Below are 19,841 nucleotides of genomic sequence, written 5' to 3'. Positions count from 1 at the left end.
TATGATACCTTTAATCTAATAGTATATTCTATACTAATCAGAAAAAGGAAGCAGGATTCTTAGGTTTATGTGTCCATCTTTGTGGTTTAACTCTGACCAAGCAGATCTATTAAAGATGTTTGTTGGAATTTTGGGGGACCTGAGAGAAAAAAAATCTTCTTGATGAGATCTTTAATCTAATAGTATATTGTGTACTATTTAACCTATAGTACAATGTAAATCAGAAAAAGGAAGCGTGATCCTTCGGTGTACATGGCCCCCTTTGGGGTTGATGTTACTCTGAACAAGCCTGTCTAAGAATATTCATTGAAATTGTTATGCAACTAAGAGAAAAAATGTTCTTTATACCTTTAATCTAATAGTATACTCTATACTAATCAGACAAAGGAAGCAGGATCCTTAGGTGTATGTGCCCATCTTTGTGGTTTAACTCTGACCAAGCAGATCTATTAAAGATGTTTGTTCAAATTTTGGGGGAACTGAGAGAAAAAATCTCTTTGATGAGATCTTTAATCTACTAGTGTATTGTATACTGTTTAATCTATAGAACTTGATAAGAAATTACTTTGAAAACACTAGGCAAACTTGAATCTACCTCTCTCGTGCAGTTAGCTGATTTTGGGTTCATGACTGAGATTCTTTGTATAACATCATAGCTCTGTGTTTAGTCTCCTTTGGGTTTCATTTATAATTAGGTTTCATTCTTTATAGCTTAAAAATAAGTAAATAAGGCTTCTTCTGAGAAAATATAGCTTTGCTCAGAAACTAATGGACAAACAGAAAACAACAACTGTGCGTTGCACAGTTGTTATATCAGCTAGCAACATTGTGACTGAATGCCCCTCACCTCTCATGGTTTAACAAAATAAATTCATATTTTATATCCAATTGTGATATGGACGAGGAGGTGACAGTGTGGGGCAGCACCCTCTGCTCTAACTCATCATTACCTCTGCTAGGTACTCAGAGGCCTCCCTATATTTTGTACATGTATACATGTGTGCACTTGTGGGAATGGGTATGCATACCCATGTTTCCCAGTGTAGAAGCTAAAGGAGAATGATACTGGATGCTGAGTTATGCTATAATGTAAATTAGAAAAAGGAAGCATGAGCCTTGGGTATACATGATCACCTTTGTGGTTGAAATTTCTCTGAACAAGCCTGTTTACTTAAGAATTTTCATTGAAATTGTTGTGCAACTGAGAGAAGAAAATTGTTCTTTGTGATACCTTTAATCCAATAGTATGTTCTACACTAATCAGAAGAAAAAATCAGGGTCTTTGGGGGTCCAGGACCACCTTTTACAGGTTAACTGAATCGCTATTAATTATTTATATGAAATTTTTGGCACCTGAGTGAAAAAATGTTTAAAATAAACTGTAAGTTGACCATGTAGGTCCTGAAATCAATATTAAGTGGCCGAGTTTCCAAGTTTCACTGTCTGAAATGATGATAGAAGAAATATTATATAGAGTCAAGCCAGCTGATTTGCTGTTAAGGACAAAGTTATGGTATTTATTAAATGTAATTTGTAATTGCTTGTTGTTGGCCTTATATTCTTTCAATAGTTAAATAATTCAGCTTTAAACATTTAGAGTTGCTGGTTTCATGTGCTTTTGTTGTAAGAGGAACTGATAGGGCTGGGTTTGCAAAGCCCTCCATTTTGTCAGTGTTCCCAGTCGTTTCTATTCTGTTTGTAGCAGCCCCAAACAACCTTCAACTGGGATTTGTTTTGGTTCAACAATGACTCTAACCTACAGTTAATTTTAATAACTAAAGCCTTAAGGCTTTATATTTGCCATATTGTAAAAATCTTCACTGCTTATTGACCACACCAACACATTGAATACTGTAATCTGTATATAAAGAAGAATTTATTCTTGAATGAAAATAATGTATTTTGTTGGTGTTTATTAGAGTGAAGGTGAGGTGAAAATTGGGGGCCAGTGATGATTTACTGATAAATTGAACTGATGTTCTCAAGTTGAGCCACAAATTAGAATCTCTGAGAGAATTTTTATTTAATGAAAAGAAAAAGAAAAAGAAAAAAAAGAAAAGAAAAAAGGAAGCATACCAGACCCTGCCCAACCTAATTAAATCACAATATCTGGGAGAAAGGTCTGAATATTGCTGAATATCTTTAGGAGATTATAACATGCAATCATGACTGATAAGAATCAGCTGACACAGTTTTCTATGATTTGATAGACCCTGTTTATGTGAACATAAGTGCTATTTATTGAATTGCTGGTCTGATCCTTGGATTTCTTTGAGCCTATTAATATTGAAGGATCTTGGTGAAAATAAATATTATTTGTTGTATTGTCAGTTTACTCTTTCTATGTATGTGATGCATACATAGAAAGATTTTATTCTTTATGTTAGATGGTTAAATCATAACAGATTCTAACATTTTCCCCAGAAAAGAAGCTATGTGTTCATCCAGAAAATGTCTTGCTACATGAACTCTAGCTTCAGGAAGTGTTTAAAAAATGCTTTATGAAGCAAAGAATTTCATTTACTATTACTGAGACCAATAGGATATACAATGTGCAAATGTGTATTTTGAAAGCGGAGAAGGAAAAATCAGAGCCTTTCTCCTTGGCATACCAATAACATACACTGGGTGCCAACTATGGTCTAATATTTTCATACAAATTTCTTTTGTAAAAATCATCACAAGCTTTTGAGGTAAAATCTACTGCCCTGATTTGATACATGAGAAAATTGAGGTTCCATTATATTAATACACTTGCTTAATACCACAAATCAAGTAAAATAAAGATGTACTCAAACCCACAGCTTCTTACTCTGAATTTAACTGTATCATAAAATACATATTAAGTGAATATTTATATTCTTAACTTTTTAAAGAAGGTATCTATTTGAAAGTGGTATAAGGTAAGAGAAAAGATTCTGACCTAGCTATGCTCGGGAAGAACTCCCGGTTCCATCACTGTTTGGCTGCATAAATCAGGCAAGTATTTCAACCTTTCCGAGTTATAAAGTCTATGGCTATTTAAAAGATTTTATTTAATGTGGATTAAAAGAATTAATATTTTTAAAGCATTTGAGTGTTTGCTTTATGCATAGTAGGTTCTATGTAAGTGTCTTAAATGTCTATTTTTTAAATGCCACTTATTCATAAACATTTTGATTATTTGTTAAATGCCAACCATTGATTTAAGTCTGCCAGTACACAAAAAGTCATATCCTTGTCCTCTAGATGTTGCATCTAGTAAAAAAATGAGCATAAATAAATAGATGATTATTTCAGGCAGACATTGGCATTTTTCTCATCTTCAGTATAATTAAAAGCATGGTTTGGTATATGACAGCGATGTATCTTTCAGTGTCGATGTGGTCTTCCCGAGCTCCAACTGAAGAAAAACCCAATGGTAATATTTGGTGTTGCTACAGTGGTCCTACATTGTTTTAGATTTGATCAAAACACAGAAGATCATCTGCTTCTGGCTTTAATGTGTAAGGTTAGAAAACAGACCTATCGGTGAGGTTACAGAGCTTGCAACTTTGTTTTTTAGTCAAGTAAATCATGGGGTTGGAACATTGAGGAAGAATTTGTAGAAAGTCTCATAGCTGTATGTTCATTCATACTGTCAAGCACAATTTTCTCAAATCAGTTTCTCAAGAGCAATGTGTGTGGTGTGCAGGGGTGTGTGTGTGTGTGTGTGTGTGTGTGTGTGTGTGTGTTTAGAATGTGGTTTACTTTTATTCCTGAAAAAAATGAATTTAAAAGAGAAAATGGTTATCAAAGAACACAGTAAAAGTCCCTGACACGGAGCTAGCTTGCAAGATACATAGGAGCCCACTGTTCTTTCTAGACGGCGCCTGTAGCTCCACCCAGCTGCCAACACCTGCGGGCACCTGTGGACACTTGACTTTACTCTGTCCTGATGGAAGTTTCTATTTAAAGAATGCATGCATGTTAGTGTCCTATGTATGAGAATAGTTCGGATTCTTTAACCATAAGGAGTTAGTTCTCAAAGAAATAAAGTACCTGGTTCAGTGCAACGCAATCAATATTTCTGTAATCAATATTTAACTGTATTGTTGCACTAATATTTCTGTTTGGCAGTGTATTCTTTTCTCTCAAATTATCAAATATTGGGGTACTTCTGATTTCTGACAGATGCTAAGCTTTTTCAACAGCTCTTCAGCCATCCCTTTTATTACCATTATTAAAATATTTAAATATTCTCCCAACATTCAGACACATTTCAGTCCCTGTGTCTTGAATTTACAACACAACCAGAATTACTTTCAAGCTCTGATCTTGTCATCCTCTGTTCAAAATTGTTCAGTTATTGTCCACGGATGTAGCCCTCTTTTAAGAATACTACTTAAGACACTTCACGATAAAAACCCATTTAATTTTCCCCCATCAATGGTATGGAGAAAAACTCAGCAGCTCCTTAACTCTAGCTCAGGGGCTGCAATTATACTAGAAAAATTGACTCTAGATTAAGGTCCATCCTTCACTTTTAACCTTTATGCCCTTGCTTGTCAACCTCAGTTTACACTCTATTGCCTCAAAACTGGTGTGTGTGTGTGTGTGTGTGTCTGTCTGTCTGTCTGTCTGTCTGTCTGTCTGTCTATCCACTTATATAAAGTTGCTAGGCTGCTTTGCTTTGATTTTTGCTTCTTCCAACAGTTCTTATCTCAGGATCTGGAGCTGTCCTTTATTTGTCTGGAGCTTCAGAATTTAGCATTTCAGATCTAACCTACATCCATCCCTCAGAGAATGTTAATTATTCCCCCATAACACAAATGTTTTTATCCTGATACCATCACTTACATTTTAATACTCAGTAAATATTTACTAAATGCTTATTATTTGGTCAAGGAATAATATGATAATTCTATTTCCTTGGTGCTCTGAAGTGGGTAACACAGGAATGAGATCCTTTTAAAGAGAACATGAGTTGTCATTAAAATGACAGCTCATAGAAAGCTGAATAAAGAAGGGAGACATGAAACTGTGTTACAGATAGGAAACTAGATTGTAAAACAAATAAACAAACAAAAACAAAAAGCAATACAAAAATAGCCTTCCAAAGCAAGAAACAGCACAGTAACTTGGAAAACTGCAGACACCTGGGGTGTTTAACTTATCAAAGAGCCTTCTTTAAAGACTCTCCACAGGCTCTGTGCATGGGAAACTGTGTGAATGACTCTGTGTGTGTGTGTGTGTGTGGGTGTGTGTGTGTGTGTGTGTGTACATGCACATGCTCTCACACATATGATATATGTATATTTACTTTTATGTAAATATTCTCTTTAGCATATTGGGGAAAGGCCAACAAAAGCTTTACTAGCCCTCTCGGGATTCTAGTATTTCAGCATATACAAACTATTTTCAGAATGGCTATGTCCTTAGAAGTTGCATACAAGTTTTCAGGACAAATGTGTCAATTTTTGGATAAGATGAAATATTTTCTAGCTGTTTGTTGACATTTCCCTTTTGTTGTGACTATGTGGTAACTTCTCTTCTCTCCGTTCAGGGTTACAAATGACAGTCATCTGTTTTCCAATCGTCTCAGAAAATCCAGACAGCTTTCTATGCTCATATAGGGACGAGTTAAAACTTACTTAAATTTAGCCGTAAAGATGCTGACTTTTTTTTCCTGAAGTGGTTTTTGTCACAGTGAAGCCTGGAGTTTTCTTTTAAAGTATCAACCTGCAATTGTCTTAAGGCTTTAACATATTTCTCTGTAATCTTTCCTCCAAATTAATAATTCATTTTCATTTTGAAGCACATTACACCCATTCTCCTGCTTCAGGCTGGAGTCTGTGTCAACCTGTGGAGCAAATCGTGTTTTCTTCTGTAAACACTGAAAGCATCACTCACAGCTCTGAACCCATCACTCCAGCTGAACATGCAGAACTGTTTCCAGTGTCCCCTCCCATCCCTCTAAAGCACTAAGCAGACACCCATTGTCTATGGGGTCGCAGCCATGGATTTCTACACCCCTGCTAAAAGTGTCTTTTGAAAAATTAAATCTGTGCTGAATGTGAGCATACTGTTTTTTTCCCCTGTAGCTATTCCCTAAACAAGGGAAGCTGAGCAAATATTTAAATAGCATCTATAGTAGCTGGAGAGATGGCTCAATGGTTAAGGTACATAGTGCTCTTGCAGAGGACGTAGTTCAAGTCCCAGAACACATGTCAGATGACTCACAGCTGCCTGTAACTCCAGCTCCAGGCAGGGGGATTGTATACCAGTGGCCTCTGCAGGCACCTGAACTCACATGTGCATACCACCGACATATGCACCTACACATAATTAAAACGTAACACAGTTCCCTTAAACAGTATTTACATTATAGCAGTTATTCCATGCAGTCTGGGTATGATTAAAAGTATGACAGGGGGTGTGCTTTGGATTATAATCAAGCACTGCACTATTTTACATAAGGAAATTGGATGTAAATTACATATGTGCAGGTTTGAATTGTGGATCCTTAAGGACATTTCTACTTCTGCTTCTTGCATAAGGACAAAGCTTCTCGAGCGCTATTTATACCTTTGTGTGCAAGGGGGAAACAAGAATATCTTATTTTCCCAGTATAGAGCAGAACCAGAAGCGACTCACTAAACAGAAAATCTATCTTCTGTAATAACCTAGGGCCTCCTGATGATTTGGAATATACAACAAAATAGCAACAAAAGCAGCGACAGTCCATAGGGGCCTACTGTGTGCTGCATACAGCACTGTTTCGTCACTTCTCAGGATGCTGTTATAGTATCTTGTGTCCTTATAAGGTACTATCAAACTCAATCCATCAATGAGAAAGCAGGATTAGAAACGTGAGAAAATTCATGGCTTTCTGAATGTGGCAGAGCGACAATTCAAACTTAAGATTGATTAATCTCCTTTTCTCTGCTACTCCAATTAATGGCATTTGATGGTGACTTGAAGACCTTTGAAAAATCCTATAATTAGAATATTAATCATCGTGGATGGTCAAGCCTCTGTAACAGATGAGGTAAGGAACCCCTCTCCACGGGCATGACAGACAATTGGTCTCCCTGGAGACTTTTAGCCTGGCATTCTACCCACTGGACCTACAGGAGCTGTGACTGCATTTATTCCCAAATTCCAACCTTTTGACACAGCTTGGAATAGCACAACCCCCACCCAATGAAACGTTCTGGGTACCTAAATATATAAGCAGACGTTTCTTCACAACAACCAAATGTGAAATGTAATATTGATTTAAAATGTAAAGTTTTTGTTATTTGACTAGCTCCTCTTTTTAAAGAGTAGTCAAATTAATTTATAAATTATTAACACACAGCAATTTAATGGCCACAAAACATAAATCACTCCATTTGTACTTCTCTGGAGCTCAAAAATAATTAGTGGTTATCCTATGGATAGAATGGAGAAAATATCCACTTAATAATAAATAATAATGATTCCTAAAGAAAAGCTTGGTTATTTAAGGAGATTTTCTCTCTTGAGTGCTTTTCTATGAAGTCATCTCAGGCAACAAAGGTAAAAGAAAGACAAATTTTATTGCTGCCAAATTTAATTTTAAACTGACTCAACTCATATATTAATTAACCCAACTTTCAGTATAATAATTTTCTGTCCTTATGTGGGACAGGTAGAATTCTAGGCAGGCATAAGGGTGTCTTGCAGAAAATATTGACGTTTATGGGCTTTTGGATGGAATCTCTTTAGTCCAAGACTCAAAAAGTTCTTGGTACAGAGCACACAGTAATGCAAACTGCTTCAGCACCTTCTTGCCTGGGCCTACTAAAAGGCTAAAAGGTCAGGACAATATTAGAACACTTTTTCATTCCTAACATCACATAGACTGCAAAGATGGAATTAAGGCGAAACCCCAACGAAGCAAATGATCATAGCTTGGGGGCCAATTCAGGAAAAAATAAGAATTTACTAGGTTGCTTCTTTTCCCATTGAAAATAAAAATAATTTTATTGTATCCCATGAGGAAAATACATATTCTTACAAATTGGAAATGTTGTCTTAGTGAATAGAAGGTCAGGGAGAAACTTGGCTTTTCTGTTTAGCTACTGAAATATTAATACCTAGGCACATTTGAGGAGCAGCAGCTTGATGTCCAATTTGAATGTTATGATCTCATTGGGCTGCATTTTAATTTGTTAAAACAGCACTTCTGCCTTTAAGGTGATGCCATATGTTTTCCTGGTAATTAATATTTTACCTTTATTAAGATCAGGAACCCAAAGCTTTCATTAAGAAGGAAACCACAGCAGAAGTTTCATAGTCCACCACTTCCCCCCATCCAGCAGAAGGTTACCACCTTCTGCCAGGGCAATCCCAATCTTCTGACTCCACGCCCAGTGCTTTCTCCAGACAAGTTCACTGGGAGCCATGAGCATTTGCAGAAAGCCTCATGCACAGCTGTACTCATGGATGAGAAGAGAATGAAACACATGACAGGAGTGGCCTACCTTGGTTGTTCCATTATCCTGGTATGCTCAGTACTTAAAATGCACACAGTAATGTCATGTGGTCCAGATATATTCCTTCTTAAGAAAAAGCCCCTTTGGTTGAGCCACCCCAGATTCATTCTCTCTCTCTCTCTCTCTCTCTCTCTCTCTCTCTCTCTCTCTCTCTCGCTATTTTTTGATAATCCTCCAAGCTCAAATCTACTAACATTTTGCTCCATGCCCACAGATTTTGCTTTCTACATGAAGGATACACTGTGCTTAACTCTCTTCAGGAAAAAAAAAATATTATCAGCAATAATGATGCTTTTGAATGTTAATTCCAAAATGTCAGTCTTTATATTGTAGCTAAAGATATTAAAGACTTAGTATTCAGTGTAAAACTATCTGAAAGAAGAAGCTATTATATCATTATAACTAACCTGTAAATGGTAGGTTCACAAAACTTAAGAATGATTTGAGAACTAATTAAGAAATTGTAAGAAACCATGTATACAAAATGGATATGTTTATTAAAACATATCAGTAAAAATAATCATGAAAAATATATCTACCGCTTACATAGAACATACTATGAGGCTCTAATGCTAGGTGCCTTTCATTGATTCTAATCCATTTGATATTTGCAGCATCCACCTAAGGTAAGTGCCGTTAGAGCACCTTCCACACGAGGAGAAATCAAGAGAGCACGGCTACTGCACAGCGGATTTGAAAATGGCTCCACGGAGATCCCGGGTGTAAGTAAATCAGAAAAGAGACATGTACTTACTATTAAATTTCTGACAGCCAAATTTCATTCACTTACTGTAAATATCTTTTGCTTTTACATAAGGTTTCCCTTATTCTAAATATTTTTCTCTGGAGCTCTCCTGCTTATACTCAGGTTTATTGTATTCCACTGTGTACTATGCTTTACCAGAAGGAAAAATTGTGCTTGTCCAAGTTGACAATTTCATTAATAAAAAATAGAAACAAGGTCAACTGCAAACAAGTTGCTGTATTATTTAAAAATTTCCATCAAAAATATTAAACTCTTAACTGGACCTTAAAAAGAATCTCAAAACTACATTTTGCCTGTTTCCATGAGAGCTAGTCAGAAACCCATGGTATCTGCGGTTTTTATGGTGTGGAGGGGAAAATAAATATATGGGCCCAAAATGGCAAATGAAAACACGTTGAGTTTTAATTAGTCTAAAACTGCTCAATTTTCCTATTCACTCAGAGATGATAAACTTTCCAAGCTCTATTTTGGAACCTGACAGCTAATTTCCATGTCCCTGGACAGTCTCATTTCCCTATCTGATGACTACCTTGGTACTCTGTGTACTTGGGCAAACAGGGGTGAGGGGCCACCAGGAGTGGGACAGTCCATTCAGAATCCCAAAGGAAACTGTGTGTAAGTCCTTCCAGCGCATGTAAGCTACTCAGTCTTCTGCAAAGTGGTTTTTATTGATTATGTCTCTTTTTGTTTATTTGTTTTATATCTCCATGTACATTCATTTCACCTCTTCCGCTTGCTTGTCTTACACATGTCTTACATTCTAGTGTAAAACATGTGTACATCTAAAACTAATTTTTTCTCTAAGTGGTACAGATGAATTTTAGAGCAGTAAGAGAAAAACTATTGAGGTAGGACTTACTTTACGTCACATTATCCAGCTTCGTAGGGAATTTGAAGGTCATCATTAAGAAGTCAGGCTCACAATAATACAGGAGAATTTTCCTCTCTGTCTTATTCCATCACTGTCCAGAAACTTCTAGCTTGCAAGATATAATATTAATATGGAAAAGGTGTGGCTTCAGACTTATCCGCAGTGGTGACAGATAGGAAAGAGGTGTGGAAGACAAAGAAATGATGGGGAGACAGGCACCTGGAAATGCAAACCTACGTGGGGGAGAAGCTGGGATTTATTTTTTGTATTAATGTCTTCATTAGTTTTATTTCTCTATTCTCTCACAATATGTCTAAGCAGAGTTCCAAAACAGACAATTAAGATTACTCACTTTCAGATGTATATTTGCCAAACAGAATAAGCACACACATTATCTCATTTAGATTGTACAAAAATAGCCTGAGGGTTAGATATCTTTGCCTCTAGTTCACTGTGGTAAGAACTGAAAACCAGAGAAGCGAAAGGAGTCAATAAGAAGAAATTAGAATTAAGATGCTATTCTGATCATCAGCTCTATGCCAGTGCAGTCATTGTTAAGCAACACAAAGGCTGACTCTGACAGTTCTTGGAAGAATTACTCCCATTCACTTCACACAGTTGTCATGGATGTTTTTATTATTCCCAGTGAACTTCAGAAGGTGGTGAAACTTAGAAATCAAGGTCCTGTATCCAGAGGCAGGGGCAGATTTGAACATCACACTCTGGTCTGAGTCACTGTCCGCTACTCCTACTAGATGGAGAGCTTACCTGCCTGATCACATCTGCTTGGTGCTGAGGGTGTGGCTTTTCAGGGGCCCGTGTGGCTTTTAATCAAAAAGAGCTATTCTCAAACGTGGTCTACAAACCCATTGCGGAGTTTAACTGTCTAGCAGCGAAATGAGATGCTCAAAAATAATGTCAAGAGTTTCCCTAACTAGGCCTTTTTCTATAAAGGACTGAACTTTGTTCTGGAAACATTAGTTTTCCTTTTGTAGAACAGCAATATCCCCTTTAAATCTAATGACACTCAAAATGGCTGACAACTATTTTTAAAAACATTCATTAAAAATTTGTCAGTCCTGTGCCCTCTGCCTTATACTTGAAACAATGGGAGAAAATGGCATTAATTCATAAACTGTAATTCTGACTTCTGAGGGGAAAACTGTATATATACATACATGTGCATATATATATATATATATATATATATATATATATATATATATATATATTAAAAGAGTTATCAAAAATATATTCCACAGGTTTTCCCAAGACTTAAGCTTTATGCTTAAAGTGAGTGTCACTTTTAGTTTTTAAAGACATTTAAGGGAAGCAGAAACTGCTATCATCCATGTCTAATTTACTTTCATAAAACAACCCTCTCCATATACACCTGAACTCCGGGTGAATACCATACACACACACACCAAGCAGTGTCTCCACCCTCTCATTTGATAGACATTCATCATGGTATAAACCAGTGCTACTCCAGCAGCTAGGGCGTCATCATTAGAATACACAGAACTTTACACTACGTGTCAGTAGTGCTTGGCCTTTCTTATGCACAGATTCCTGTAGAAAAAAATTTTTTCCAAGTGAAGTCTTTCACAGATTTTATATAATACAGGGGGAAATTATCAAACATGCAGGAATCACACAAGCGTGAATTTAATTTCTCTCTATTTCTATCTCTCTCTTTTAATTTTTTATTGTGGTAGGTAGCAAACACATAGCCAAATATATAGCAGTATCGTACTCTGCCACTGAGTTACACCTCTGACCCCTTATACATTCTTTATTATTTTGAGCCTTATCTAGAATTGGGGAAGTACAGCTCAGATTCCAACGTGAGCTGAAACAACTCATCTACTTAGGTGATGGTGTTAAGGATTGACCCTGACTCTTCTATTCCAAGACTTTTAATTATCCTATATGGTGACCCAGCACATCTAGATTTCAGCATATGTTGGTAGAATATTAGAAATAATTGCTCACACTGATTCCTTAGTCAAACACTTTGTTTTCATCCTAATGCTAAGGAATAAAAGGTTTCTGCCTTTTTAAAGAGAAAGCAGAAGTAGGCTGCAGTTCAGTCTTCAAAAGAAACAAATGAGGAAGGAAACCAATTCCTTTTCCCTTTCCTTTCTTCTACAGGGCTTGTTTTTCTCTTAACGTAGCATTCCATTTCTCAGTCAGAGTTCATCAGACATCTGGAAGTTAAATAGCTGCCTCTAATGTGTTTAGAGCAAGTTCATATGGAAAATACCCTGTGTGGCCAGAATAAGTATCCTGAACATAAAATCTTAACAGTTTGTAATTATGTTTCATACCTTCTTCTGATTTGGGGGTGCAAAGTTGCAGCAGAGAAACTGTTGCATGGTTGTCAACCACCAGATAGGGCTAGTACAAGACAGAGCCTGCAAGGGAAAGTCACCAGTGAGAAGTGTGAGCAAGCCAGAGAGAGATAATTCTGACATTTTCAACTGTTACACAAATTTATGAAAAACGACTTTAAAGTATTTATACTAAAAGACTAAAATATTTCTTCAAAGATTAACTTTGTTCCATTAAAAGTAGTGAGTGTAAGTATTCAAAATTCTTTTTCAAGGGCCTGGGTACTTTGCCCACGTCACGCCTCCTGCCATCATTAAAAGTAACGACTTTGTGGCATCTGTCTTTGGAACTACAGGTCCACTGCAGGTAGTGGAAATAATTTGGATCAGATAATAATCTTGATTTTTAATAACATCTTTTTGCTGAGCCACAAAAGGGAAAAGGCCTTGTAGGTAATACCAAAAGACTATGGAAGACACTTCCTGATGATAATCTAAAAACAATCAACCCAACTTGGCCGGCAGATCGGGGAGGGAATAGAAAAGTTTATCTCATCAGCCTCTAATTAAAGAAGTCATGGGGTTTAGTAAGTGACAAACTTTGCATAAGAAACCAGTGGGAAAATAATACACAACTATCAAACAAGTATACCTTCTATGATATCCCAAATGAATATCATTGTCTAGGAGACGTGTAAGGGAATATATATTATTTTATAAACTAAGACCTTAGCATCCTAAGCAAAACATAAAATGATGACTGTACCCTAATGATGATTATGTCTTAGAGTATTTCCTATACATAAAGCAGATAGGTTGCATTAAAATGGCACTCTGCATGCACACACACACATACACATGCACACACACTCACACACTCACACACTCACATGCATGCACACACGCAAACATACTATTCTAAAAATTTACAATCATTGTGTTAATTTTAGCACTTAAGGAAAAAACAACTGTTTCTTTCTTCCTACATTTTCATTAGCTTAATTTAGCTAATGTCTGTCATATATGCGTGCATCAAAACACCACTTTGTAAAACATGGGCTTATATGTCTTACTTGCCAGCTTTAATTTTTTTTAAAGTACTAGTAAATATGTGCTTTTTATCATCAGTTGTATATACACAATCTGATGATGAGCAACTTCGGGAAACTCCCAAATTCTTTGTCAAAAAAAGAGGCAGAACTGAAATTTGAACTCAGATATCCTAGAGCCATAGATAGCTTATCAGACACAGGAAACATTCCGGCAATCACTAAAGAAAAGGAACAAATATTTTAAATGGAAAGAGTATAAGCAGGGAGCTGTAAAAGGTCAGAAAATTAGCAAAAGTTATTACAAGTAAAGGTCTTGACCTCTAGTTATCAAGGAGAAGCTGAAAATATTGTTACTGGCCCAATATCCTTACTCCTTGTCTACTTAACCAAAATTGTAAACCTTTGTCCTCATCTTTTGGTGTCCCTAAAACGTTCTTTGTATTATTATCTGTAATTCTTTTAAAATGGGTGCTGCTTAAACACAAGGAGAGGAGCCTTAACTGTGTTGTAGCTGACACAGAGGCTCTAGAAAGCCTTTCAAAAGGAGGAGGGAGATCTCCGTGCACTGACCTGGAAAGGTGACCGTCACATAGGAAGAAAAGAGGTTCCCAGAAGAATATCTCTAAATGGATAAATCTATTGTTTACAGTATTAGACAGCCTATACACAGAAAGCACAAGGAATGTTAAAGTTGTTAATTAGTTTTAGTTCTGAGAAGTTTTATTTAAGAACTGGTGTCAGTCTGCTTAATCTATTAAGATTACAAAGCCAAAAGGAAAAGTTCTTTCAGCTTACATTTAAAACGTTAATTTTTAAAAATTTATTAAAGGAATTAGAAAACAATAAGATATTTAAAATGAAACTTACTTTTAAAGTGATGAGCACATACCTGTGTCCCAGGAGGCTATATTGCTACTTACCTACATCAATAAACGATTTACAAAGTTTGGCGTTCAATATCTTCCCTTTGACAGTTGCTTGAAAGGATTTGCAAACAACTTGAAGGCAAGCATTCAAACTGTTGCTTTTAGTTTCTATTCAATAAGTGACTTTTCCACATAAATCCTATCCAATTTTTTCTGAGGTACCAGCTCTATTCTATCTCTGCTATTTCCAGTGACCCCAGGAGTATGAGGCCCTGCCGTTTCTTCCTCACAGACAGTTTAAGGATAATGAGTTAGCCTTCCAGTAGCTTCCACACTCCCTCAGAGGCCCGAGCTAGCTAACTGGACCTGTTCTGTTTTGCAGCACGAACATGGCTGAAACCTGATCTGGCCAAAATTCCCTCCTGACCACCTACTATTTCTCTATGGGATTCCTCCGCCCCATGTAGACTTCTGACAAAGGAGCAGTAGCTCTGTTCAGAACTTATTATATAGAAACTCCTATCACCTGTCAAGTCCTAGGGAGATAGTGCCTTGAGTTTTCCTGTCCCCAGCATCCCCAGGCTGCTTGGTGCAATAGTTACTCACTGGGACTCTGATGTCAGATATGCTAAAGTCAGACACGCCACACTATTTACTGACAGCACAGCCTAATGCAAGCACGTTAGCATTGTGTGCCTCAGTTTCCCCTCATTCTGTGGGTCATGCCTCTGCATAAGGTTCTGAATGCGATGATCAATGCAGGGTAAATGACCAAACATTACTGGTAAAATGTACCACGTGAAAATGGCCCCACACACATGTGTAACATACATGGCTTGGCAAAGGGGACAGCTATTGACTCTGCTTTTATAACTTCATGATTTTGGAATTATTCTATCCCTGAAGAGGGGACTTCCATTTGAAAAAGTGTTTTGCTTCAACTAGGGACAATATTGCTGATTGGTCTTAAGTTTCTTGCCAGCCAGCTAATGATGCACCACGCTACGCCTTATTATCCTACTATATTCCCTTCACCATCACCTCTTTAGATTTAAGATTCTATTTTGTCAACTAAAAGTAGAATATGACATTAGGAGAGTCACTTTTAGTCAAGAGTCATGTATCCCTTCTAACTTCTCTCTCACTGGCTCCCTTCCCGTCTAGACTCACTTTCTTTCAGAAAGACTTTTATATCCAGAGTGCTTCTTAATCTACAAAATAAAAAACAATCAGGCCTCCTAGAAAGTGTTGAGAACGTCTGTCAGTTGTTTGTAAGAAGTGTGAGTTCATGATCAATAGAGTAAATAGAGCTTCAAATAGAAAGTATATTTCTAATAAAGCACACCTTGTACACCAGCTTTCACGGCGGTTTATGGAAAGGTACATCTTTTTATTTACCAAAATCAACAGGAAGCATTGAAGCAAACTCTCATGGGAACTAGTCAAACGCACATGAAAAACTCACAGTATGCAAACAAATAAATTACGATATAAAGGTTTATCTTTTGACCTTGGCAAGTTTCGAAGTTGACATTAAGATCCAAAATTCTCAAAAAGCTAACATATCTAACATAACAAAAGCAAAAGTGATCAGTTCATTTTCTTTCTTTTCTCCTTCTTTCTTCCTCCCTTCCTTCCTTCCTTCCTTCCTTCCTTCCTTCCTTCGTTTCCTTCCTTCCTTCCTTCCTCTTCCTCCTCCTCCTTCATCATCTTCTTCTTCTGGTTCATTTTCAGTAATTTCCTATGCTACAGCTCTGTTTTGAGTAGGACAATGAAACCACCTCTAGGCACAGTGAGAACAAGTGCACACAAGAAGACTGGCTATGGTCACAGTCATGTGGCATGGTAGACTGTCCTGGATAGGTGTCATTCCCACTTGATTATGGATCACAAATGTGTCTCTGTGTGCCATCATATAATGTACATACAAAAAGTGTAAAACAAACATGATTAACTATACTCGGAGCCAGGGAGGTAGAATGAAATAGAACATAACAGTTCACAAAGATTGTCTCTTAGCCTTGGTCAATTTTAAAGCATGCATATGTGCACCCCTGTGGCATTTAATGGGTGCCACTGATAATCTCTACTAAGGACCTGCTAAGTTTGAGGACCTGAGATGAGTGTCTTACCTTGTGTAATCCCACAGCCATTTTGTAAATTAGACAACAGTCACCCTGTAGATGGGATTAAAACATTGGGAGGCAAATTAATACTGACCAATGTCACTTAGCTTTAACTGGGTCTGCAGAAGTCAGATCTGTGTGTGCTCTGTATCTTTTCTATTACTGACTTTCTTTTTTTAATATAAATATTTAAATTCAGTAGCTTTTTTATTAGTAGTAATAAATAATTTACTTGCTTACTGACATTTGAATGTTTTCTCATTTGTGTTCTCTGTGTGCATAGAGGGTGTGTAATTTTCTATTCCCTCTGTACAGGAGATATAAAAACACCACCCCAACAAAACAATCCATGACCCCCCCATCACCAACAAAAAACAACCCATGATGGTTCTGAGATGTTTTCCCAAAGTGTCAGGTGACAGTAGCTGAGACATTCCTACAACATTTTGTTAAATCCTCCTCACTGTTAGCCCAGGGCCTATAAATCAATCTTCTATAGAGGCTGGAGAATCGATCTAAAGCTCCGGACACAGAAAAGCCCCATAAAGAAAGTTATATGTTAGTATTCTTGTTTGAACATTTTAGTATTGATTTTGAATACATGATTCTCAATAGTAACAACTTGGCCTACAATAGTAAAAGGAACAGAACTTGTTATCAAAGAGTCCATAGAGTTTTGATCATATGGTTCACCTCTGCTGAAGCCTTGTAAGTAAAATACACATTTCCAAGCTGTGAGTATGTTTCTTAGGAGCTGACAGGCTGTCCAGTAGGTGGCACAATATTAACACTCAGTGGCCTTTGTGTTCAAAGACATATACCCTTAAACTTGGCACTGAGACTCAGGATGGAGCTGCTTTATGTCTAGAGTGTTTAAATGTATACTCAGGGTATTAACTTTATTCTTGAAACTATCTTTTAGAATCAAGGAATTTTGAATTCATGCATCTTCTTTTTGAGGTCTATATGTTAATTTGAGATCCACTTATGCCTTTTTGCTTTGAAGATTTATACCATGTGTGTCTATTTTTTTTCTTTCTCAAATATAAGAAAAAGCATATAAAAATTGAAAATGGGTCTTTAAATATTACAGACATTTTAGTAAACTTTTTGGAAATTTGCAAAAACAAGATTGGTGCTGTAGAATTGGTTGTCGCCAGAGCCACTGGTATCTTCCCTGCAGTCATAGCTAAGCAGACATCAGGAAGCTAGGATCATCCTCTGAAACTGGCTATTTGAATCAGTTTACAGATTAAGAATATTCAAAAAGTCCTATATCTTTTTCTTTCTCATTCTATTTCCCTAGTGGGAGGGTGTACAGTACTGATAATCACGAGAATCATCTGAAAAGTGAGATACTGCCCATAGCTATCAAAAAGGGGGGCTGGGAAAATGACTCAGTAGAGCAGAACAGGTTGAGGACCTAGGCTCAGATCCCCAGCACTTACATAGAAGTCTGACTCAGTAGGATATGTTCGCAACACCAGAATATTGGGAGAGGAAACAGGAGGGCACTGGGGCTCTCTGGCTATCCAGCCTAGCCAGAATGGCAAGCATCAGGTTCCATGGGAGACATTGTCTCAAAAGATAAAGTTAAGAACACTGAAGAAAGATGCTCACAACGATAGTTGGCTTTTGTGTTTTATCTATTTATTGTGGAGCATGTGAGAAGAGTTTTGTTAGGGAATATAGAACCTATTATGTCCCTGAAAAGTTCTGGAGTGACAAATCTTCAGAAAAAAAAGGCAGAAATGGAGACCTGCTATAAGTTAAATCTCAGTCAAAGTTATCCATATGCACTCCACATGACTCAGTATTTGCCGAGTTGGGGATATGTGTGGACTCATTTGAAGAAAACAGGGTTGGGAACATCTAGAGACAGGAACATCCTAAACCCTGAGGAATGGGTGCTTGAATAGACTAAACATTTGTTTACAGACTCAGCCATCAGGACAGTTTCACAAATTCTTTTCTTGAAACGACAACCCCTCGTTCATGTTCTGAGTACTTTGATGAGATGGTATGTCTGAGACCACCTAGTAGAAACAAATGTACAGAAATAGCTGGCTCTGTCACAGTAGTTCACCAGGACCAAGTTTTTACTCTGAGTGTGAAGAATGGTTTCCCAAGTGTAATAAATCCTTACTGGGACTAGGTCCTGATGGGGGCACCTGTGTTCAGATTCAAACACTACCTGGACAACACAACCTGGGTGATTCTAGGAGCTCTCACAAACTCTCTGCCTCTCTGCCTATAATTTTACCTTTCTTCAAGTTCGTTATTGAAGGATAGTCGGTATCATGTTTTATGAGGGAAAAAGTTATATAAAAATATCCATATACAATATTTTTCTACTGAATTTTAAGGTTTTGAAATTTTTGTGTCCAAAACCATGAAATTATTAGCATAGTAATGAGTGATAATTAAATATATCACTTATGTAATACTTTCCATTTACTTTTTCAAATAGCCGTAAGAGCTTTCTTTGTCCAGCAGTTAGCACACAATAAGTTGAAATCCTACAGAGGACATGATGAACACCATGAATTTCAAAGACAAGTGGGCTCTATTAAATGATCCTCTAATGTCTCCTAGCTGGGTGCCACTAGCTAGACTATGCAGGCTAAGTTCTCAATACACTCTGCCTACTTCCACCTGAATAATATCTCTAGAAGTTTCTAGAAGCTCTACCACTATTTCTGAATAGGCAGGCCAATCCATAAAGTAAGACCAAAGGGTGTTTATCTATCATAAACATCCTACTGTGAGGTGTGAGGATAGTCTTTGTTGAAGTTCATGAGCTAATGCTATCCTGAGAATATAATGACGCTTCCAAATGTATTGTGGGCAAAAGTTACTGAGAACATGATATGTGTTTCAGTACTCGCACTCTGTGTGTCTACACTTACAACACTGGAATTAAATCAATTAAATCAACTGTGTATGTTTGGTAGTGTGTGTTGCCATTCATTTTACATGCTTCAGCTGATGAGGACACACTCACTTTGGGTCTCTAAAAGAAGCCCAAACACAGAGTGTGGCTTGCTGTTTTCACTCCAGCCCACAACCTTGTCAGACATCGAATGAGGGGTGAGATGAGGTCACTGTTAGAACAGCAGCAAACTCCAGTGACTTCAGGAACTAGACAGTTATTTTTGTTTAGATTTTTGTTGTTGTTGTTGTTTTAAAGTTAAAAACACTACGTCAAAAAAATCCAGCAAAAATAATCGGTAATAAAAGCAAAGAAATTCTAGACTCAGAAGTCCCATGAGGTCATCTCTACCCCTGTTGCCAGCATAGGGTCTTTTTTAAAACATGTTCTCAGGATTCTTGCCAGCCTAAGCATC

The 19,841-nt window shown here is 37.1% G+C and overlaps 1 protein-coding gene across 1 annotated transcript in view; it reads left to right on the top strand.

Annotated features, from left to right (window-relative positions):
- The window catches only part of Calcr (calcitonin receptor), a 72,477-nt gene that overhangs the window by 2,932 nt on the left and 49,704 nt on the right, over positions 1–19,841 (top strand). Inside the window, exons 2-4 of the mRNA XM_028779145.1 lie at positions 8,229–8,489; positions 9,095–9,206; positions 12,726–12,817. Of these exons, the coding sequence (XP_028634978.1) occupies positions 8,229–8,489; positions 9,095–9,206; positions 12,726–12,817 (465 nt within the window). The remainder of the gene's footprint in view (positions 1–8,228; positions 8,490–9,094; positions 9,207–12,725; positions 12,818–19,841) is intronic.

This window comes from Grammomys surdaster, unplaced genomic scaffold (assembly GCF_004785775.1).
Source record: "Grammomys surdaster isolate TR1022 unplaced genomic scaffold, NIH_TR_1.0 345, whole genome shotgun sequence".
Classification (NCBI taxonomy): domain Eukaryota; kingdom Metazoa; phylum Chordata; class Mammalia; order Rodentia; family Muridae; genus Grammomys; species Grammomys surdaster.
This window is presented reverse-complemented; position numbering and strand designations above follow the sequence as displayed.